Below are 24,410 nucleotides of genomic sequence, written 5' to 3' on the forward strand. Positions count from 1 at the left end.
AACATTAAAACAGCCTATATAGCATATGTGAGGCTATAACCCCAATTTATAAGTGATTGGTATCGATCGAAAAAATGTATACATGGGTTTTCGGGAATGTTGATTACGAATACGAAGTCAGATGTAGAAAATTTAAAATGGCGAATCCAATATGGTGCACCAAATATTTTTTGTAACCGAATTCAACTGGAAAAATGTACACTTAGGTTTTTGGAGTCGATGATTACGAATATGAAGTCATATTTTGCAAATTTAACATGGCGGATCCAATATGACGGACCAGAAATATTATATTTGATTAAATTTGAACGAAAAAATATATACATGGATTTTTGGGGTCGCTGATTAGAAATATAAAGTCATACTTTGCAAATTTAACATGGCGGATCCAATACGGCGGACCAAAAATTTTATATTAGACTAAATTCGAACAAAAATATATACATGGTTTGTTAAGGTTGGGTTACGGATCATAATTTATGACCTAAAAAACCTATAGATATAGACTATGAAGTCATATTTTGCGAATTCGAAATGTCGGGTTTAATGAACCAGGCCAAAAATATTTGATATGATAGAATTTGAACTAAAGAAGAAGAGAGTGTTTCACAATGAGTTTCTGTTTCATAAAATCTAACTTCAACGATACCTCAAATATATAAGTAAAAAAAATGTAAAGAATATTTTCTTTAAATCAAATCAAATATCAAATATTTGGTCTGCTATATTGGAACAGCGATTCGAAAAATTTACGGGTGGCATATTAAAGTTACGATCGAATTCACGTACTCATTGAGTGAATGAAAGGGTTAAGGGATTTGAGATTCAAGGGTCTGGGAATATACACTTGCAAGTAACAGGGTTCCAGAGGACTGAGAATATACACTCGCAAGTCACGGGGCTAGGGGGTTGAGGTAACTGGGGATTAAGGGTTTGGGGTTATAACCTCGCACGTTACAGGGCTAGGGAGTTAAGAAATTTTTATTTTAAGCGTTGTGGTCTAGATGGTTCGGGAGTTAAGGAGAGGATGAGAGGTAAGAGCTCTGTAACCTGTTCGGCTGTAATTCCTAATCCTTAAACCCAAATGTCTTTAATATCAAAATCTAACTTCATATTCGTGGTCAGTAACCCCAAAAAGTCCATGCTTAAATGTTTTAGATTGAATCCGATCACTTATAAAATTTTTGTTCCACATATTGGACCGCCATTTTGAATTTTCAAAATCTGACTTCAAATTCATGATCAATAATACCAAGAACTCAAGTGTACATTTTTCCAGTTGAATCTGGTCACATTAAATTTTTGGTCCACCATATTGGATCCGGCATTTTAAATGTTCTACATCTGACTTCGTATTCGCGATCAGCATTTCCAAAAACCCATGTATACATTTTTTTTATCGATATCGATCACTTATAAATTGGGGTTATAGCCTCACATATACTATATTGGCTGTTTTAATGTTATTATAAAATTAAGAAAGTACTGAAAATCAATCAGTGATATCTCAATGAAAATAAAAAGTTATCTTGAATCTGAAAAATGGAATTTAAAGGACAAGAGTGTTCCTTTGTGGTGGTATTACCCGTTTTTGAAAAAAAATTATTCATGGTGTCACATAACCTCGGATATAGCAAAAAACCGTATTTTTTGCACTTTTAGGTTAGAATATCTGGAAATCCTGAAGTATAGGGTTAATTCTGAGGTCAGATTCGGATTCAGCGCACCAAAATTCTTCGGGCACATAAGGTCATGTTTTTGGGTGAGGATTTTCATTAAATTTTGTCGGCCTGTGTAATCATCCCGCAAAGTAAATTATAACTTCATTTTAAAACTTGTATAGGAAAATATCATATTTCATACTCATACTTTCATATTCCTTTTCTTAACTTGAAAGTCAAAAATAAATGATAGAATACTTTCATTTAGACGTAAAAGAAAATAAATAGAAATAAAAACTCTATTCCTAGTGAATAAGAGAAAAAAAATGTTATCTGTATTTCCTATTACAGTTTGCAAATGTTGATCATAGTTATCTTGTTTTACATAGGAATAAAAGTACTAAATTTATTCAACAATAAAAATAAAAAATTTAGTTAACAATAAGTTTATTACTTTTCTCTGGATGGAAAGGATTATCGACTATATGAATTTATATTATAAGTCTCATGATTAGTTAACTCGCAATATGAAGCACGTTCAATTAAAGCTTTTCGTGTCTTCCCCGTATTCACCTTTTAGAATCGCTTGAGACTACTATCGTTTAAAACAAGATTAATATCATACTTTCAAAGCGTATATCTTTGCGCAAAAACCGCATGAAAATGAGACTTAGATAACATTTAAACTAAAAAAATTGCTCATCGATACATTAGTGGTTCATCTAGAACAATTGGCAAAATTGTGTCAACAATTAGAAGGAAAAAACACACATTTTTGAGCAATTTTAGACATGGATAACTTCGTACAGTTGTTATTTTTTCAATGTTTTAAATACTCAGACAGAAAGGTCAATTTATAATTCAGTCTTTTTGAAGCCATGATGAAATTTTAATAGAAACCAATCAATTTGATTGTAAACGACATTCGCCGAAAAATATACGTCATGAATGCGTTATTCAATTAGTTTTTGATTCGATATAATATTGAAGAACTTTTGAGCTTTTTTGATTTTTAATAAATTTTTGAACGGGGCAGTATATTATTTTTGTATTAACTACGAACAACGATAAACTACTATTGGTCATACTTAACATTAAGAGACTGGCATTTTGACATTTATGTAATATGTTAAAAAATTTATGAACAATGAATATAAAATTCGAAAGCAATTGAACAAGCTATGGGAGATAATTTCGTTTCGGGGATTTCTATTTATATGTAAACTATTTGGTTTATTTTCAATTCTGTCTTAGTTGCTTTAGGAAGACTTTGAATTATAAGCTGGATTTCTTTCCGGTTTTTTAATCTATTGTAATAATTTGGTAGTTATGTTCACGTCTGATCATTCTATGGTCAATTTCGGAAATTAGTGCATTTTTTTCTAATTGCCGACACAATTTTGCTAATTGATCTAGATGAACCGCTTTCAAATTAAGCAACTCGCAAAATCTAAAGCTTCAACGCTATGTAAATCTAATTTTCATGCCATACTCTTCGAAAGTAAAGCATCTATTTTTTGTTAATCGATACTAGAATTTCTATAAATTAATACTCGAAAAATTTATGATCGAAACACACCAAAAACTTATCCACTATTGAAATTATAGTATGACCAAACAAAATTATAATGGCTCTATTACATTATATAACAATATCATTCTAACCTCACTCATGATTATTACTCCCTCGATAGCAAGTAATAAGTTTTTCAATGTAGATCTAACTAGATTAAGGACCACCTGGATGCGATCTATTTCTTGTTTTAAAAATATATTCATTGGAGCTGTGTGTCCCATGGCACGCAATCTAATAAAAAAAGTAATAGATTAATTTCTACATATAATGATATTATATTCAAATATTTTATTATGTTCCTGTAAAAACCAAAATACCTTTCCTTGACTTTAAATGGATCGTAAGGTGGTGGTAACTTTTCTAACATATCTTTTGCTTGTCTATTAACTACAATTTCTCTCGATTCTCCTCCGCCACTTCCAGACTCCTTAGGCTGAACCGATATGATTGTATTGAGAATGTTTTGTGTCGTATTACTTTGATACCTATTATCAGATTAAAAATTATATTGGTAACAATAAATTATTTTATAGAAAATTTGTTTAATGGTCAAATATTTTTCAGAAAGAGCAAGCGAGTTTACTGGAAATTTATTTTATTTATGCTAGGAAAGTGTCTTTCTTTCAAAACTCGAGACATTCTTCATAACCAGTGTATGTATGAGATTCATTATTTTTAGAACATACGAGGGTGGTCCGATAAGTACTTAGCCTCACCGCCCGATGGCGCCACTCTCGCAAAAGAAATATTCTGTCACGTAATACAACCTTCTCGATGGTTACTGTCAAGATTTCAGCCAGATTGGAGATGTAGTTTATTTTTGAGAGCGTGTGAAAGCAAGTGTGTCCGTTGATTTTTGAAAAATGGAAAAAGAGCAGTATCGGTTGGTGATTCGATTTTTGTTTTTGGAAGGGAAATCGCGCAGCGAAATCAAAAAGCGCTTGGATGCTGTGTACGGTGACTCTTCTTCTTCGATGGCGACCGTCAAAAATTGGTTTAACGAGTTTCAACGTGGTCGCACGTCGATTTTTGAAGAGCCACGTTCAGGTGCTCCGAAAACGGCTACTACGGAGGAGGATAACGTGACAATAATTCACGATCTCGTATTGGCAAATCGTGTGCGAGATATCTAAGATCGTAGGCATCTCAAAAGACCGCGTGGGTCATGTCCTGCATGAAATTTTGGGCATGAGAAAGCTGTCGGCGCGATGGGTGCCGCGTTTGCTCACTCCGGACAACAAGCGCAACCGTGAGACAACTTCAGAGCAATGTCTGACGCTGTTTAAGCGCAATCCGAAGGAGTTTCTGCGTCGTTTCGTGACAGTCGACGAAACATGGATCCACTGGTATACACCAGAGACCAAGGAACAGTCGAAACAGTTGAGTTTACCCGGCGAAAGTGCTCCGAAGAAGGCGAAGACTGCCCATCGGCCGGAAAGGTGATGGCCACCGTTTTCTGGGATTCACAAGATGTGATCTACATCGACTACCTGGAGAGGGGCAAAACGGTCACAGGGCTATACTATGCCGAATTATTGGGTCGATTCGACATCGAATTGCAGAAAAAACGACCCCATTTGGCGAAGAAAAAAGTGCTCTTCCACCAGACAACGCACCGGCTCACACCTCCGCCGTCGCCATGGCCAAATTAGTCGAATTAGGCTACGAACTGTTGCCCCATCCACCGTATTCTCCAGATTTAGCCCCGTGCGACTTCTTTTTGTTTCCAAACTTGAAAAAGTCACTCGCCGGGCAGAAATTGGAGTCGAATGAGGAGGTAATCGCTGCCACGAAAGCCTACTTTTCAGACCTCGAGGAAACGTATTTTTCAGACGGGTTAAAGAAGTTGGAGCATCGGTGGGCCAAGTGTATCGAACTAAAAGGAGACTATGTTAAAAAATAAAACGCCACTTTTCCAAAATTTTCGTTTCTCTTTTGTAGGCTAAGTACTTATCGGACCACCCTCGTATTTCTATAGCGCCAAATAAAAAATTGAATTTTTATAAAATAAGGCATAATTTTATTAGTTTTTAGTAGGGAATTTCATACGACGAATGTATGGTCTACTGTATAGCAGGTCCCTAACTGTTATATAATAAACTATATATACACTGCCGGAGTCTAATAACTCTGACATACCTGAGTTTTAGAAGTAAATACCTTTTTAAAAATCTTAAAACCTCTGGCTTGAAGGCATGGATTTGTAAGGACTCTGTCTTAGGTCAACACACATATACACCTACCGACACTATGAAGGTATACCTGTAAATAGTGAAATACAGGATTGACAGCACAAACAGCCTCGATATTGTCTCCGTAAGAGGAACCGAACATACTTTAATAAACGAAAAATCAAGAAATAAGTGCTGAATTATTTCATTAGGATCCAGGATAAAAGCCTAGAGTATAGAATGATTGAGCTCCCTATAAATGGGATGCCCGTGAAGTGAATAACGGTAACCTCGGTTTCTAAACCGAGCCTTGCTGAAGATGGAAAGATACTTTATTAGTGAATTGATCTCAAAAGTAAATGAGTCGATTTCTTAGTGAGATCCGGAGACAGCATATATCGGAAAGCCGCAATAGTAACGACCAGAAAGTAAATGTTTAGATATCCTATAATCGGGTTATGTTAGGAAGTAATTGGTGTATATGAAGAGACCTTGCAAACCTTATGAACGAGAGTAATGATACATACAATGATAGATCTATTCTATAAGTGAAGTAGATTAATGAAATATCAGATAAATGCATGGCTGCTCGAGTAGATAAAAGATACAACTGAAAAAATTGTTAGTGCTGCTAGGTCGCAGAATAGTACTTGGACCCGGGAGAATTAACCTCTCAATGTGTGACTGCTTTATCAGTTTGCTTGTAATCTCGCTCTGGACAGTAGTACTAGATGGCAGTCTGAATACGATCATGCTATATAGGGGAGAGAGATTCTATTAAGACTACTACTGTTTTGGCTGTCATTGCTGTCTATTACTTTACCGAAAAACGGGAAAAATATATTTCATAAACTCAACATGCGACCATTTATTTGTGTGTCAACTTGGATATGTCATGAATTGACCAATAAAATTCACTTGCTTAAATTTGGAAAGTAACTATTATGTTCTAATAATTGAAGTCACATTTTTCTCTTATTACTAATGATCGATATTGAATACACTGACAAATAAATTAATGAATGTATTGATTTTATGGATGAAGGAGAAATTTTTTATAAGATGATCGAATGAAAACACAAACATTTGATATATTTCCTTAAGCCCGAAAAATTATAAATATTAGTATATTTTTTGCGAATAAAATGAAAATATATAGCTGTGCCAGGTTAAACTGGTTTCATTAATAAAAAAGAGAAATAGCTTGGCTAATGCACATATATTTTATGAAAAAAATGAAAAACTTCGCAAAATCTAGAATTCGTTAAGCGATGAGTTGAAGGTATATTCTAATTATATTTCTTACGTGATATCTGCATTAGCATGTAGTCCATATGCTTGAGGTGGATCAGATGTTGACATTTCTTGTATCTTAGCGATATAGTCAGTAGTTTGTTTATATCGTAAAATAGAATATCCTTTGTAAAAAGTAAAATTTTCATCAAACAGTATATCAGAAAACCAAACTTTCGCAAAAGTATTGAGTAATCTTTTATCGTAGTCATCAGTAACGCGGCCGCCATATTGAACTTCACCTATCATGTATCTGAAAAGCCATAAATAATATTTATGGAAATATTTGTAACGATCGGTGTTTCATATATTGATACACTTGTCAAGGTAATATGAAAAAATATAAATATTTTAAAATAATTGAGTTATATTAAAGTTTGAAATTATAGACGCTGGAATACCGAATTGTTGGCCAACTAATGCCTTGTTTTGGATCGTAGTCACTCAAATAATTATTAATAAATAAGCATGAAGCCAGCCAGTCAGCGGAGTTGAATTCGTAAGGAATATTCCAACCAAGTGGGCCGAATTTTCGACGCTCTTGGACTACAGTATGCAAAAATGAAACTGTATAAATTAAAGGAATGTACTGTGGTGCATCACATTGATCAAGCATTAGTTGACTCATGCTACTATATGTTGAAAAAAGACCAGCTTTGATTCCTAAAATTTAATTACTGTTAAATGATTCACCAATAAAGGAAGTATTAAATATTGAAAATAATACGTGAAACAAAATGAGCTGGTAATAAGTGTACAGTATGTATTTAAATACCTTGAGGAGGCTCGCATGTAAATTTTAAGGACATTTGTAACAATGAAATAGGGAAATGGTTGTGGGGTTCTGTTGTTATCCACACTCGGAATCGATCATGGCATGATTCCATATCCAATATGTAATTGACAAGTTCTGACATATATTCAAGGCCTAAATGACAATTTTGGAAAAGTACCCAAAAACCCTATGAAATAACATCATGAATTTTTGTATAGTTTGATAAACTTGTATTTCTATTCTTTATATTATAAATGAAAAATAGTTACTTCTGCTTTGGCGCTATTTATTAATTTTCTTGCATGGATCTCTTGACCTTGACCCATTGAAATACTTTTACATAAAACTTCCATTTTCTTAGCAAGTTGTTCGATGTATGGAGTGGGATCGGATCCCATGCTTAAAAAGCCAATCATTGGCGTATTTGGTCTAGATTCCTCGTAAAGCACGTCTAGGAATACTATCACAGGATCTGCAAACCTTTCACCTAGTGAATTAGCTATATATTTTTTAGATTGTGATAAAGCTCGATCCATGCACCAGGCTCTACAAGTTTTTATGGATAACGTATAACATATTAATTTCAAAAAATTAAGATATCAATAAATATCAACTAAAGGATAATATGAAAAATTTTTGTTCAAACTCAAATAAATTACCGTATTAGTAGTAAACGAAGGAATGTATTCAGAGTGTTATAACCATCTGGAATAACATCCTCTTCAGGAGCTTCTTTATCAAACCAAATTTTCCAAGTTTTTTCCGATGCGATAACTTGATTCATGATATTTTGAAATTTAGTCAAAGACGAAAGAGCTGCTAGATTCAACCAGACAATATCTGTGATCCATTTGCAAGTTAAAGGTTTAGGCTGAACATCGTTCAAATCTAAAGCTGCTCCTCCCTTTATAAAATATTGAAATTCTTCATGCGTTATGGCGCCGCGTTCCAAGTCAATTTTAAGAGTCATTAAAAGCACAAACATAAATTTGTGAATCTCATAAAGCCCTCGAGCTTTATATCTGAATACTTCAAAGGTCAGGTATTCTATAATATTGTTTATCCGTTTTTGATTCGATGGATTTTTTTGAGATCTAGAGTAAATAAAGAATGATTATTATATTTTTGATTGTAACAAAAATAATTAGTGTTATTTAACGTTATATAGCAAGTGATTTCGATTTTCGAAAAGATATTTTTTGTAACGAGCCCCGCGAATGTGTAATGACTTACTTAAAGTAGGTGAACTTGAGATAGTGCTAAATTGTTTAAATGTGTTTTTTTTTGTTTTTACTATAGTATTCACCGTTTTACATCAAATTTGAATTGGTGCAATCGAATATACAAATACAAAACTTTAAGCTGCATTTTAAACGTGTTCTATTAGTATTTATGTTTCATAAGTAAAACAAGCGCTAGTATGGTATGGAAAAGATTATTTACAGCGCGCTAAATGAACATCTTTGGCATACCGTATTGGTGCTAACTGAGACATGGTGCTTAAAAGATTTTATAATCTTAACGAAGACATATTCGGGTTACGTGTAGGTGGCACTCAGGGGATAAATAGGTGGTTTACGACGCAACTGCACACCGATTTACTAGTTTCTTTTATTGATTTCATAGTATACAATCACAAACATATAGTGTTACATAAATATATTTATATTTTATAAATTGCTGTTCCTGTTGCTATTTTTCGTCGTCACTGTCCCTGTTGTTGTTATTGTTGTTGTTGGTGGTGTTGGTGTTACCGTCTACCGCCTGTAGTTGTTGCTGTTGCTCGTTGCTACGCTGTCGCACCTCGCTGTTTATCGCCAAACGCAAACTACTTGAAGCAATAGCCGCTCACACGAACACCCGCGTTATCTCGCTAGAACCACATATACTTGCCGAAAAATGACTGGGCGTAACCTAACCTAACCTAGCTAATACCATAATAAAAACCTTCCGCGTGCCAGGCGTATACTTCATACAATTATCTCGTCGGTGAGATCATGGGAAAACTTAAGGAAACGTAGGAAGCTTTTGTACAATCTGGCAGATATAGACTGAAAATCGAGGGTGCACGCACAGTTCCCTATCTTTCTTTCTTATCGTCTGTCTCTCTGTCTCTCTCGCTCTTCTCTCTTTTCTCTTCTATCTTCTATTTCTCTGTCTCTCCTCACTCTTCTCCTCCTTTACCACCTGCGCTCTCCTCTGGTGTTCGTCCACATACTACACCTCAACATACAAAACAAGCATGAGTGTGTGCTTCATACGCACTCGCTCACAGTTTAGCGCAACGTGTGGACACTGATGAGAGTCCCATGGCAGAACACCAGCCATGCCGCGATTTTCCGTCAAAACTTCCTCGCCTTCTTCTTACTTTGGTCCTTTTCATAGAAATTATACCGTGTTCTTCTATTCCTTACTTTCATCCTCGCTCGAGCTTTTCTCTTGAGTTTGTATTTTTTTTATTCTCGCACTTGCCTTTTTGTTCCATCCTTCTTTCATCTCGCCTATTTTCTCTTCATCCTTTTTTCCTTCTTCTAATAGTCTTATTCTTCCTTCTTAATTTTTTGAGGCTTTTTCTATTATTCTTTACATCTCTTCTAATTCTACTATTCTATTTGCATCTCTTTTCTTTTCTTTTTTTCCTCCTCCATCCCTTCTTCCAACTCATTTCTTTGCTCTCTTCCCTCTTTCTCCATCCTTTTCATTTTTCTTTCTATATTTTCCAGCTGAATATTTATACTTTTTTTGCTTATTTGATTTTTTTTCAATTTATACTTATTGCTTTCTTTTTATAAGTTCGCTTCTCTCTTCTCTCTCTCCTGCCTTAGACGTTTGACACATTTTTCTCTGTTTTCCTTCCTGCGCTCTGCCCTCTATCGTTTCCTTGTTGTAACTCTCTTCTATCCTTTTGCTCTGTAACGGTCTAGTCTGATTTGTCTTTTTTCCGCTTTTCACTGTGCAATAGCAACCCGTTACACATCTAAAAACTAAGGATAAACGTTGTAAAAACTATGGCGCTACCTCACGTACACGCGTAAATGTGTTAGGGTGATTGATTAAAATCAAGACCATATAAGGAGCGTGAGATCATGAGCGTGGGAAATTTGTTGTTTACTATGCAAAATCAATAATTTCAGGTTTTTGAAACAAACAAAAGCATTTTTTCAGTCAATTTCAATGCGCTAATCTCGAATTTCAAGTTTTTTATTACTGAGAACGATTGTTAATTTTATAACGAGAAAAAGAATAATTGCTAATTTATTATCTAATTATTATTCAAAAACTATTTTTTAAATTAGTGATTTTTATTTTCAATAGTGTTCTGTGTATCATAAATAATTTTTTGGTGTAAATATTCCAATAATTTTATTGTAAATTTTGTGTTAGTCATTTATTTAACTTTGAGAGGCGAATTTTCCTTAACAAGCGATTTATACTAAAAAATTCAGCATTTTCAATATAATTTTTTAAATCACCAACTTTTATTTTCGCGTGCGCCATTTCACGAAAAAACTTGTTTAAAATTTGTGCAAATATAACAAATAGCGTTGTAAGGGCTACCAAGCATAAAAAGGAGCCTCTTTCGCAAGTATGAATTCGCTCGTCTCTGCGGCAAGAGGGGACTTCAAATCCTACCTTGCTTAGCAGCGCGAGCACTGTTTGGAATAAAGACTCAGCATTCACCTGAGATCTAATTTTCATTCCTCAGTGTTTAGCCTAGTTATTTTTCTTTCCTAAATGATAATCTAAGAGCTTAACTCATTAGACCCTCTATCTTATAAGAAAAAAACAGCCTTAGACTATCTCCTCTCTCTCTACAATAGTAATTTCACCTAGAAATTCAACCGAGTACTTGTTGAAGCGCTGTCGGGCCTTTCTTCGATAGATGCAACAGTACTTAGCCGCATTTTAAATGGCCCGTCGAAGTAGCGAACTGCGTAGATGATTAGTATGTTAGCTGTTCGATGATTGAGACAAAAGCGATTTTTAAAATATAACAACGACTGCTATTTCGGTCTTATCAAGCGGTTAATATTACGTGTCAACTTCTTGCTTGCTCTCGGAAACGAGATTTGCAAATATATCTTAGAGTCCTAACTTTATTATAATGTAGCATAAGACTAAACGTTACAGCTCCTACCTCTTTTTCTTGTCTTTTTCATTTTAGTTTCAATATTCATCCTAGTTTTTCTTTCTCTTATAATATTATTTTTTTCATTTTTTTTCTTCTTCCCGCTTACCTCACATTTTTCTACTATATATTCCTAGTTTTCTTCCTCCTTTTCACATTGTATACAATTCTTCTTTTCTTTTTCTTCCTAGTATTTATTTGTTCTTATTTCATTCACTAGCCAATATCTTTCTCTTCCTTGCAGCCCTTTTATTCTCCTTTCACTTTGTATTTATCTTAATCTATTTTTTGTTATTTCTTTTGTAACGGAGAATCTCGGCTGAACTGGGTTCGGTTTTGGTGCATGTGGTCGAGCTTTGGCAGGGAATGTGACTCCGGCGGCACAGGTTCCCACCGCCTCAGTCGTTTTTCGAGTGTCGTCGGCGCGTGCGAAAATCACGCCGCAGCAGGAAGTGAATCAGCCCAAGCTACCCCAGCTTTCAGGTCCTGACGGACTTTCGCAGAAGATGGGATGGGGGTCAGTGGGTTCAGCGATGAGTAATAGGGAGTATCGAGCGAGACCAGCCGGAAATTTGGGTCTGTCGACGGCTTCGCTGAAATTGTCTAGTGAGACGAACCAGAGGCAATCACGTCACAGGGGAAGGCCAGGCAGGAGGCAGCGAGATAGGCGCGTGAGCTCTTCAGCTGAGCGTTTCTTGGATAGGTTAGAGCGCTGCATACAGATGTACAGGCTTCCGGATCGCGAGGTGCTTCCAGCGTTGTATGCTATTTTCTCCGATCACGCAGAGGTGTGGCTGTCCAACAAATTTGGAACGTGGCGTACGTTCTGAGAGTTTGCCTCCAGTTTCCGTCATCACTATTGTCGGACACTGTCGAGGGAGGAGTATTACGACGTGTTGGCTCATCGAACGCAGGGTGAGGATGAATCGATAGGGGATTACCTGACTGCGTTCAAGAGCATCGTAAAGCGAATGAGGCCTCCTCCGTCAGAGAGAAAACAGATCCGATTGGCAAAGGCGGAACTAAACCTGGAGTACGGGAGGTACATCCGGGAAAAGACGGTATGCACTCTACGCGATATAGAATACTACGAAGAAAAGCTGGAGAAACATCGTGAGTGTGAGAGGAGGTGACACCCTCCTTCTGCTAAGGATAACTTGCCGGTTGAGGACGCTGCTTATCAAGGAAAGGGTAAGAAGAACCACGTGGCAGTTAGTGCCGTGGTTGTCCAAGAAGATGTGTCTCCGGCAGGGAAGCCGAAGATCAAGAAGAAGAGGCGAGGGAAGAGGAATATTTCTGACACTACCACGTCCGGACGTTCGTCGGGTAGCGACTCGGGGGTGTATCAGTGCGCGGTAAGCAGTTTTATGCAACCGTACAGAGAGACCAGGGAAGATCTGGCGGGAATATGCAGGTCGCTCATCGTCAGAATAGCCCAAAGAACAGGCGAGATAGAGATGTTTTTCAGGGTCGATGCTATGGTTGCAACGGGGAGAGCCATAGGATCTCGGAGTGCTCTGGTTCTGACCGAGGACAGACTGGCCAGGCGCAGGGGAGCCCAATTTGTTTCTGGTGTCGTCAACCGGGACATTATGCTCTGGGATGTCCTCTGGATCGGTCGAGAGAGTCATGCCAGAACTGCCAGGCGCCGAACTGTAAGTTCCGCACCTGTGCGAACTGTGAGTCGATCCATAGGTTAGCTGAAAACCGGTCCACAGGGAGTGGAATTCCACCGCTCTCAGCGATAGCTCGCAGTGGGCTGCAAGATTCGGGCACGATGAGCTCGACCTAAGGGTGTGAGCCCAGGAAACGCGTAGGATGATTCGGAGTGCCATAGGCGCCACCCGTATGAGGCAGTGCCCGCGAGCGGTTTTTCGCAGTGGGTTGCTCCATCGAGGAAGGCGCCGGGCCGGTTCGAAGAAGTGACGTTTCTATTTTTGGACATTGTTTTTTGTGTTGTCAGTTCATTTGGTTCTGGTTCTAGCTTTAGTTCTAGGTTTTCTTTTTGGTTTTGGGATGTAGTTTATTTTGTTTGATCGCTACCAGAGAGTTCACCCGTGGCCAACGGAAAATCCAGCCATGGCGAGACGCTCGGACGGCGAGAACGAGCGACAGCCCATGGAAAGGATCAGCTGCTTCGGGGGGACTCTCGCAAATGTCCGTGCGCCGCGCCAAGCTGAGAGTGTGTGCAATTTTTTTGCAAAGATTTTTGTTTACAAGGTGCTGTACACGGGCTGAGCTGACGACTGGAGCGATCGAGAGAGAGAGAGCGGGAGAGAGAGAGAGCGGGAGAGAGAGAGAGAGAGGGGGGGGGGGATTCTTTCTTGCTCGCTTCGCTCGGGCGTAAACGCCACACGAGACAAGAAACTCTTTCCCGAATATGTTCCGTACCGTATTTTTTATACGACATGTGGAAAGTGCGATTTCCAACGCACTTTTTCTGTTGAGCGTGCGGGAAAGACGCACTTTGCACACGGAGTGTCGAAAAATAGATTTATAAAACGGAACATCTGACGAAACACAAGTTAATAAAGTAGTATAGGGATGTGTAGCCTGCATGTTGGCCACAAGAGGGCCAATATAGTTACAGATTTTCTGTTCGTAAAAAATCACGTGCTCCCATGGTAAGTAACTCAGGATCCCTTTAACTCTATTTACTTAATTATCATGACATCTACTTTTCTATAGTTTCTTTGTTTAATCAAAAATAATTATAAATTATTTTTAAATAGCTTTATTTTCTTTTACAAAAACCTCACTCTTAATTTAGGATTTGGAAAGAACTCAAGAAAGATGACCTTAATATAACTTATAAAATGAACTTCAAGGTCAGAGTTAAGTTCATTACAAAATGTTCTTTTCACGTTCCAGTAACTTTCGGCTGAAACATTTGTCGCTAAACTGTATTATTGTAAAATTGTTTGGGTATAAAGATTTTAAAAAATAACAACGAAATATGCATGACCTTGGAATTCATCTGGAGGGTCTCCGGGACTCCACATATGATAGACTATCTAAATGTAAAATTTTCCGCTGATTCCAAATTTAGGCTTAAAAGTAGAGGTTCTTATTTAAAAAAACAAAATTTGACCTTGAAATAACCTTAAAAAATAATTTTAAGGTCAAAATCTAGGTCACCTTCAGATTCTTCAATAACAAAACTATAAACTTTATCTAAAATTTTTTTCCTAATAATCCGTTCTGTTCGAGTTTTTAGCCGGTCCCGAGAATTTTGGGACACTTTGTATAATAAAGTAAAATAATAATTTATAATTATTTTTGATTTCTGTAAGTACCAACGTTATGAAGTACATTTAAATCGAAAAAAGTTTGCAACAAATTTTACAAACCATGTTTTCTTTCATCGTTACGTTGTTTCTTATGTTTTAGAAATTGACGTGTCAATTTTGAAGTGTAATTGTAGTCACACATCAGAAGCATAATAAACAAGTCAAACAAATATTATGGAAGAAATTTAGTGAATCAGCGCTGCAATGCAAAAATCTTTTACCGAACTTTTCTGAAAACATTTTTGTTTATAACTTTGGCAATCTGCCAATAGCAAAAAAGTAATCGTATCTGAATAAAATAAAATTGCCAAAGTTTCGCTAACTTATGACATCGAAATTGTTGATAAACAATCCCCTGCCTCGGAAATCGCTATTAATTTTTAAATCATGACTAGCGATTAATATAACATACCTTGCCATTGAAATATCAAATCTCTCTAAAAACTGAGCCAGTGATGTTTGATACATACAATTCACGTGAGCCATATCACATATTAAGAAGTATAAAACACTGCCTCGAGTCGCAACTGGTCGAAATTCTTCTCGAGTAGTGTTAATTTTTATTTCTGTTTCTTTAGCAACTGTCAACTTCTCGTTTACTTCAGCCGCAGTTTGCTTAGTATTATTTAGTACCGACATTAATTCCAAATCTTCAATTAAAGGACCCTAGAAGATGATTATGTAATGTTTAGTTTTCAAAAACTTTACCAGAACATATTAACGCGATCGTGATAATATTATTTTATTATATACTTGGACAGTTGTTAATTTATGGAGTAAATTAGCTTCGAGTTCTTTGATTTTTCTTTTGTTTGCCGTAACATCAGTAATAAGTCGAGTTCTTTCGGTTTCGAGCTCTTTTTTTTCAGTTAAAATAACTCTACCTAAAAGTTGATCTTCTAATCCTTTCATTGTTACTGTAAAATCTATAATTGAAGTTCGAGCGAAAACCTCTGGAGGATACGAAGGGTTGGGCAGTTTAGTCGTTATATATAGTCTAAAGTCCTTATGGATATCGACTTCCTTATCACCGAGCTTGACCTAAGTATTGAATTGTATAAAATTACCAAGTCAATAATACCAAACTATTAGCTACAGTATATTTTTACTTATTAGCAAAGGTATGAGATGCCTTTTGTTTCTTAATAAATTCAATATTTTTAAAGACATACACACACATAAAATTAAAATTGAAAATATTACAATAAAATTAGGAAGAAGTAAGTGAATAAAATAAACCTTCGGTCTCTAAATTTAGTAAACAACGTTTTGTCAGCAATTTAGTTGATCTCATCGGGTTGTTCACTTGTTGAACAAATATATATGTAAGTTAGAGAATATGACTCATTGCCATAAGAAAAAGGAAAAAAATACTTTGATCATTTTTACAATGACTGTACGAAGTTATGGTTTTATAAAAGAAAGCTGTCTCGAGAAATCAATGTAACAATAAAACGACTAAGACATTATAACTTAATCGTTTTTTTAGCTAGAATGTCTTTAATTGATAACCCTAGTTGTTTTTGCTCATATAGCTCTCAAGACATTGAACATGTATTATGGCACTGTCCATTACACTCAGTTTAAAGGGAAATTCTAAAAAATCAGCTTTCTAAGATAAATCCAAGGCCCTAATACGACACAATTACTTTACTCAAAGACTCCAACATTGTAGCTTGTAAGTTAACTTAACTTGTAATCGTTAACTTCTTGAAAAACTGTAATCTACGTATATAGTAAATAACAAAAGAATATCTTGTTAAAAAAAAAAGAAAATAAACAAAACTCTCATTAAACATTATTGTTAGTATTCTATAAATATAATTCAATGTATAGCGAATAAATCTGTATCAAGATTTGAAAGCTTAATAGGCCAATCAATGAAGATTTTTTCGTGACATTAATACTATCAGCAAACCGACTATGCAAAGTTGTTTAATACTATGCGTAGATGAAAACGTATATGTTTCCAACTCGCAACTTTCATTTAATAACTTTTTACAGCCGTTTGAAATTTGCAAAAACATGTTTTTCGCGTATAAAACCAAAACTATTGAAGTTAGGTATGTACCTCAATGGAATAAGTTATAGATAATAGAATTATCTATAAAATGAGCTATCGTTCATCTCAATCGAGTAATTAATAATCAATATAATTACAAAAAACATCAAAATTGATCAAAAAAGGTAACATTTCAAAAATTAGTATCTCCACATAAAGTGATGTTGAAAGAATTAGCTTATGATATTTTGTAGATTGCATTATCTTCTTCATGTATGCTAAATCTGAGCTATATATAATTATTACTTTCGGCACTACAGTAATGACAATTAAACCTTTTTTTTTAGTATATCTTGCATAATGCCCTGTGGCTCAGCCGTTCGAGTTATACATTATTTGAAAAAAGTTTTTTAAATCTCAATAATCAAACTACAACTTTGTCATTTGAACTTTTGCTCTAAAATCAGTTTAAAAGGGTGAAATTTGTCGTTGAATATCGGGCAAAATGTGCCCGAGAGTTAAAGAAAGCGAGCGGTGGGAGATACAGATCCCGCGGAGGGGAAGTATATGTAGTAATAGAAAAACCAGGCGCTCGGCGTTTGACTTTAATATTACTTATTTTGATATTATTTACGCTATTTTACTGAAATTTTTTTTATTTTTCAAGTTAATTAAGTACGCATTCGATATTTGTTAAATAAATAATACGAAACATATAAATATATGTATATATTTTATTATAATGTAGGCAAATAGTAATTTATATTTATTTATAATACATTTATCCCCATAAAAAATGTAGTTATTTCATTAACATTTAAACAAAATACATGTTCATTTTTGGTAATTATATATTTGTATTTATCACATTATAAGTGTCCCTAAAACGTAACGGTTATTTTTGAATGTACAGTATATACAGTATAGTATATACATATAGAATATGCTAGTTTTGGAGCGGCCCAGGCCAGCTCATCAGTTCCTTTGGAACATTTAGTCTGGATGGTTGTGTTCTAGCTATTCCGAAATCTGTAATTATTAATTGTTATTGGTCATAGCACCTTCTTTAAATCAACCACATAACATTTAGGCAAGTTTCTGAAATTTTATTTATATTTAATATATAGACATTTGTTTTATATAGAATCGTAGAATAAAAGTGGAAGTGTAAATGTTTCTTCAAATTTAAATTTTAGAAATATAATATATACTTCGTACAGTATACAGTACAGTACAGTATATACTTATATATATGCACATGTATTTGTATATATATATATATAAATATATGATTACTTATTTCTAATATTTCAGTACATTTCGCGATAGTAGACAGTTCAACGTAAATTTTAGAAAGAAGTAAGCAGCTTAGGACACTGGATCTGTAATGAAGGATGTCCTTTCAAAGACAAATGAAAGTTTGACAATTCGAGAAGGATCCTGCTACCTGCTATTCATAAAATTTATAATAAATGGGATTAGAGAAATAGACATAAATTAGTATATCCCTTGAAAGGCAAGTGAAAGTTTGACCGTTCGAGAAGAATCCTGCTACCTGATATTCATTAAATTTTTGCGTGCGGTGGTTGGGGTATCCTAGCGTGGAGTCGAAAAATTGATTAAGCTGCTAAAAATCGAATCACGCCGTCAACATTGACTTATCTCTGTTTCTAATTAACCAAATTTGAAGTTTTTTTTTTAAATTGATATAGCAAATCTTCACAAACTCAAATATGACATTACATTAATTGTATTCTTATTAGTTAACGAGTTGTAGTGAAAGCATGCTTTTTTATATAATTTAATAACTTAATAATTTAATTATTTGTTAAATATAGTATATTTTTATAGAATATTTATCAAAAATGTACGAAGACATTAACAATTAACATTGTTAGTCGCAGAAAACGTTTATCAAAAAAAAATTTGTATTTTTGTTTTGCCGCTACAGTCGCGCTAAATTGACTCTAACGATTTTAAACTATGCTACTTTGTTGCAAATTTAACGCTCTACAACTTTATTCCAGTAAATTATTTTCGTATCTCTAATAGATTTCGAGTAAACAGCGCGCAAGTAAAAAAAAGTGCCGTTTTTCGCTTTTTTTAGCTAAAAAAATGTATATTGCTAAACGCAAAAAGAAATTCGAGGTGACGGATAGGGGGTTTTAATATGCGCCTTATTTAAAACTGATTCTACTGGACTGTTCCTTTCCTATTTATAAAATTTACTTGAAGTTATTGTAATTACAATATATTAATATATTAATATATATAAATCATTTTTATATTCATATTAATATGTATGTTACAATAAGTTCAGTACAATTAAATCAATAAATTCAGCGGTGTACTATGTACAGCTTGTGAAATTGTTCTAATATGTTATTCATAACTTACAGATAATTAAGTTGTCTTTCATCTTGCAACTTTTCATTATGGCTGCAACTGACGACTTCCACAACATAGCAGGACATTCATCAGAGGAAGACAATGACGTTGAAATCCCTGCTCTAGAATACATCGGTGAACAGCCAGGCGAAAACGATGTAAACTTTTGCATACTATGTGATAAGGTACTAGATCCTAATAAGTCTTGTAAAGTTAAACAACGGGGTATTGAGAAATTAGCAAGCGTTAGCCGTCGAAGAAAGGACAATAAACATGTAGATTTGGGAAAAGTGCAAGAAATTACTGTACATAGAGTTTGTCAAACAATGTATGTTAGGGAATCGAATATAAAAGCGGCACTGAAAAATGCACTCAAAATTGTTGAAGTAGGTAGAAAACATAAAGAGGAAGGGCTTCAATTTGATTTTTCTACGTATTGTTTATTCTGTTCGCAAAAATTTTATAATGCGGACAAATATTCTCGTGTATTGCAGCAGAGTACTATAGATAGCATTATAGCGCAGCTTGAAACGTATCAAGAAAATTAAGTTAATTTAATGATATCGTCGCGTGTATGTAATTTAAAAGACAAGAACGATGAATATTACACTCAGGCAAATGTTTTTTATCATCGACGTTGCTTAAGCAAGTTTTATTTATATAGTCCAACAAACGTGATAGGTAAACCTATAAGTGATGAAATGTCTCATTTAATATCATATATTATTAATTTTTTATTAGAAAATAACGAAGAGTGCCAATTTTCGTTAAAAAAAATTTTAAATCAATATATTAGTATTCACGGGTCTGCAGATTTACCACCGCTTAATCGTGTTGAAGATGCTCTAAAAAAACACTTTGAAGATGAGATAGTTACTTATACAGTTACCAATGATCAAATTATTTGTTTGAAAAGGTTAGGAGGATTATATAGTGAAAAAAATTTTTATGATAATCGTAAAAGTGACCTGCGAGAAGAAAAACTACGTATAATTACAGAAGCCGCAGAATTGCAAGATATTCGTTCAATGAAATGCGACATTGATAGTTATAAATCGCCAACTACATTTTTAGATAATGTTAACGAAGAAATTCCAGAAGCACTGAAAGTATTTCTCGACGTATTATTAAAAACACATAAACGTACTCCCAAAAAAGGCCCTGATTTCAAATTAGATAATAAAATTGGTACTTTAGGCCATATTTTAATGTCTGTCGTTAGACCACGGTCGTTTTCTTCTTCAATATTACTAGCACTTTCATGTATGATTCACACTAAATATGCTGCTAAAGGTATCATAGATTGTCTTCATAATTTAGGTCTTTGTGCTTCATATTTTGAGACAACTCGATTTGAAACATCGATTGTGAACTGTCCAGAAACTATAGATTCCATCTCCGATTCGTATTTGCAATTCGTATATGACAATGCAGATCACAATACTTGCACTATTGATGGAAAAAATACTTTCCATTCTATGGACGGTATAATGTGTGTGACGCCATCAGCGTCAGTACGCTCGAATACTTGTATTCCACGTTTAAAAGGAGCCTTTTCGTTTGATTCAACTAATACATTCGGGTTTACACCATTAAGTACTTTTAATAATAAGAAGCCTTTTAATTTAAGTTCTATAACTGTAGATGAGTTAGCATTAGATAGTATCGATACAATTGGTAGATTAAAACCTATCGATTTGTTGTGGTTCTATGAAAAATTTAGTGCACCACAACAAACACCAAACTGGAATGGATTCATGAACAAATTTTATTTATTGAATGATGAATTTGACACATCAAAAATTATCCCTTTGCCATTTATTAATGCTCCTCCAAGCGACCATAAAACTATATTAACCTCATTAATCGATGCTAGGCAAAGAGCCAATATTAACAAACAAAAACATTGTTTTGTTACGTTCGACTTGCCATTGTTTATGAAAGCAATGGAAATCGTTTCCTCTATTGATCCCGATAACGATCCCCATAACCTGATATCAGTATTTCCTCGTTTAGGCGGCTTCCATCTATTAATGTCTTATATTTCATCTGTCGGATATATAATGGGTGGAAGTGGCCTTAAAGAAGCTTTTAGTTCAATTTATTCTGAATTATCTGCTGATAAAGCTCTTATTGGCCAAGCTTTTTCTCGAGCTGTGAGAGGCCATCTGTTAGTCCAAGCAGCACTTGCTTCTATCATTTTTAAACAAATAGATCTTGATGATAATGAAAAAAATTTTTTAAATCAATCTCTATTAGACGTAGGAGGGGATAATTTTAACAATAAACTTGAATCTGATATTATGCAAAATATAAAGCAAAAATTTGTAGAACGCGTCAATTATCTAAAAAATAATGGACCAACGTGTCAACTGTGGGTGCAATATTTTGAAATAATTTATTTAATTCAACGATTTATAGATGCCGAACGTTCTGGCAATTTTCCGTTGCATTTGGAAATTATTAAATTAATGATTCCAATTCTTTATGCTTCGGGGCATCATTTGTATTCCAAAGCTAGCTTATTGTATATACAGCATATGCTAAAATTAAAAGATGTTATGGACATTGTTGAGTATGATAAGTTTTGTAATCAGGGCTACTGCACGATTAGGCGGTATAACAGATTTTGGTCTGGCATATGGTCATATATGACCATAGAGCAGATGTTAATGAGGCCAATCAAATGTACTGGAGGTTTGACAGAATTGGTTGTAGGAAAATGGGTTATGTCTAGAGTAGCTGTATTAGAAGTTAGTAGTGCGATGGAAAATTTCTGTAACGTTACATTTGCCACGTCTGAGCAACACGTAGATAATAGGGTGTCTCGTATTAATCGAGATGCTGATGATTTAAATAAACTATTACACTTTTTCGAATTCTATAATCCATTCCCAGACACAAACAAAATTATTAATATATTTTCTGGCTATGTTGGTGATTTGTCTTCTGTAAATTGTTTTAAAGCTTTCGAAATCGGGAATGCATTAATGAAAAATACAGCTCATAAAACATATTCATCCTTAAAATTTAAGCGGAGCAGTAAAGTTGTTAATTTACAAACCACTAATTCAATAATAAAAAATATCAGCAACCAAGTAGTTCATATATCACCGGAATTGATATTTCAAAAACTAGCGTTAAATATAAAAACTCTAGAAGATATTAGGGAATATAGCAGCAGATTTGAACTATCTTCAGTGCCATTGTCATTATTCGATGAAAATGGTATGCGGAAAACAAAAAAATCAGCATTTTATTCAAATTTTGAAAAAGTCGATATTATCGAGATCAAGGGCAAAACTACTCATGTAGTAGACGGGGGATTTTTTCTTCGTAAAGTCGTTTGGAATTGTAATGAGACAATAGAGTGCATATTAAATAAGTATATTTCGTATGCAAAAGTTCATTATGAACCCAATAGTTATATAGTCTTCGACGGTTATCCAGAAGATGATGCAAATGTAACGAAATCGGTTGAGCGTTCTCAGCGAAAATTAAAAAATGTAGGTAGGGAAATAGCATTTAAAAATCATACGAAAATAACGGTTAATCAGCAACAATTTTTGAGTAATGAAAAAAACAAAATCAAATTAATTGAAATATTATGCCATTTATTAAATGAAATAGGTTTCAGAACAAAAATTGCTTCTGATGATGCCGATGTTTTGATTGTTCAAACAGCGATTGACAATGCGCGCGTCGATAGTGATAACATTACAATTATTGTAGGCACAGATATAGATTTATTAGTAATATTAACGCAAATAGGACAAAATGTGAGTAATATCTTTTTCAGAAAAGGCAGTAAAGGTATTCATAATTATGAATACTAGAGTAATACTAGCTTTTTATATAAAGATTTGTTAAGCATTGTAGGCTTTTTGCATGCATTTTGTGGTTGCGATACCACATCTGCTTTCTACAAACAAGGTAAAAGTAAATTGATGGAAATATTTAATCATCAAAAATTAATAGAATTCGCTTCAGTTTTTTATAAAAAAGATGCTACTCACGACGAAGTTGCGAGCAGTGCATTCATTTTAATTATGGGTATTTATAGCAGTAAAGCAGAAAAGATTTTAATAGAAAAATCTAATGCTTTCTCGTTAAATGACCTTCGCTATTTTCATTTTAGCACGGCCAAAGTCAAATCCAAATTTTAATTAGAATCTTTGCCATCAACCGAAGGAACAGCAAAAGAGCACGCGTTTATAGTTTATTATCAAGTTCAAAGATGGCTAGGAAATTCAAATGTAAAAGCAACAGATTGGGGATGGGAAATAGATAACAATAGTCTTTTACCTATAGGTACTAAAGAGCCACTTGTGCCGAAAAAATTGCTTGAACAAATATCTTGTTCGTGTAGCAAGAAAGGCTGCGTAGATTGTTATTCTTGTACTTGCCGGAAAAATGGGTTAAAATGTACAAATCTTTGTGCACATTGTCACGAAGAATCTTGTTTCAATTTTGAAAAAAACATCATTATCAGGTGCGATAGTGATTACGAAAATGGTGAAATAATAGAATGCGAAACTATAATTGATAGTGTGTGTGATAATCTAGATAATGTAATAGACATGGATCAAGTACACTGCGCTAAAAGATATAGATTTAATGAATAACTTTAATATTTAAATTAAGTATCTATTGTATTACCATAATAATGTCATAATTTTTAAGTATAATGAAACAAATTAAAATTTATTGTAAATAACATTATAAATATAATTATTATAAATAATATCTCAAACTGTTAATTAAATTTCAGTAAAATAGTAATTATATATATATCAAAATAAGTAATATTAAAGTCAAACGCCGAGCGCCTGGCTTTTCTATTACTATATATATACTTCCCCTCCGCGGGATCTGTATCTCCCACCGCTCGCTTTCTTTAACGCTCGGGCGCATTTTGCCCGATATTCAACGACAAATTTCACCCTTTTAAACTGATTTTAGAGCAAAAGTTCAAATGACAAAGTTGTAGTTTGATTATTGAGATTTAAAAAACTTTTTTCAAATAATGTATAACTCGAACGGCTGAGCCACAGGGCATTATGCAAGATGTACTAAAAAAAAAGGTTTAATTGTCATTACTGTAGTGCCGAAAGTAATAATTATA

At 34.3% G+C, this 24,410-nt stretch overlaps 1 protein-coding gene across 1 annotated transcript in view; it reads right to left on the minus strand.

The window, feature by feature from the left end:
• Window positions 1-24,410, minus strand: part of LOC131675393 (dynein axonemal heavy chain 8) — a 53,767-nt gene that overhangs the window by 10,653 nt on the left and 18,704 nt on the right. Inside the window, exons 48-56 of the mRNA XM_058954361.1 lie at window positions 15,649-15,936; window positions 15,308-15,561; window positions 8,136-8,570; window positions 7,746-8,022; window positions 7,477-7,663; window positions 7,103-7,364; window positions 6,715-6,954; window positions 3,555-3,722; window positions 3,327-3,468 (exon numbers count right to left, since the gene is read on the minus strand). Of these exons, the coding sequence (XP_058810344.1) occupies window positions 3,327-3,468; window positions 3,555-3,722; window positions 6,715-6,954; window positions 7,103-7,364; window positions 7,477-7,663; window positions 7,746-8,022; window positions 8,136-8,570; window positions 15,308-15,561; window positions 15,649-15,936 (2,253 nt within the window). The remainder of the gene's footprint in view (window positions 1-3,326; window positions 3,469-3,554; window positions 3,723-6,714; window positions 6,955-7,102; window positions 7,365-7,476; window positions 7,664-7,745; window positions 8,023-8,135; window positions 8,571-15,307; window positions 15,562-15,648; window positions 15,937-24,410) is intronic.

This window comes from Phymastichus coffea, unplaced genomic scaffold (assembly GCF_024137745.1).
Source record: "Phymastichus coffea isolate CEN01 unplaced genomic scaffold, Cenicafe_Pcof_1.1 PCOF00020, whole genome shotgun sequence".
Taxonomy (NCBI): domain Eukaryota; kingdom Metazoa; phylum Arthropoda; class Insecta; order Hymenoptera; family Eulophidae; genus Phymastichus; species Phymastichus coffea.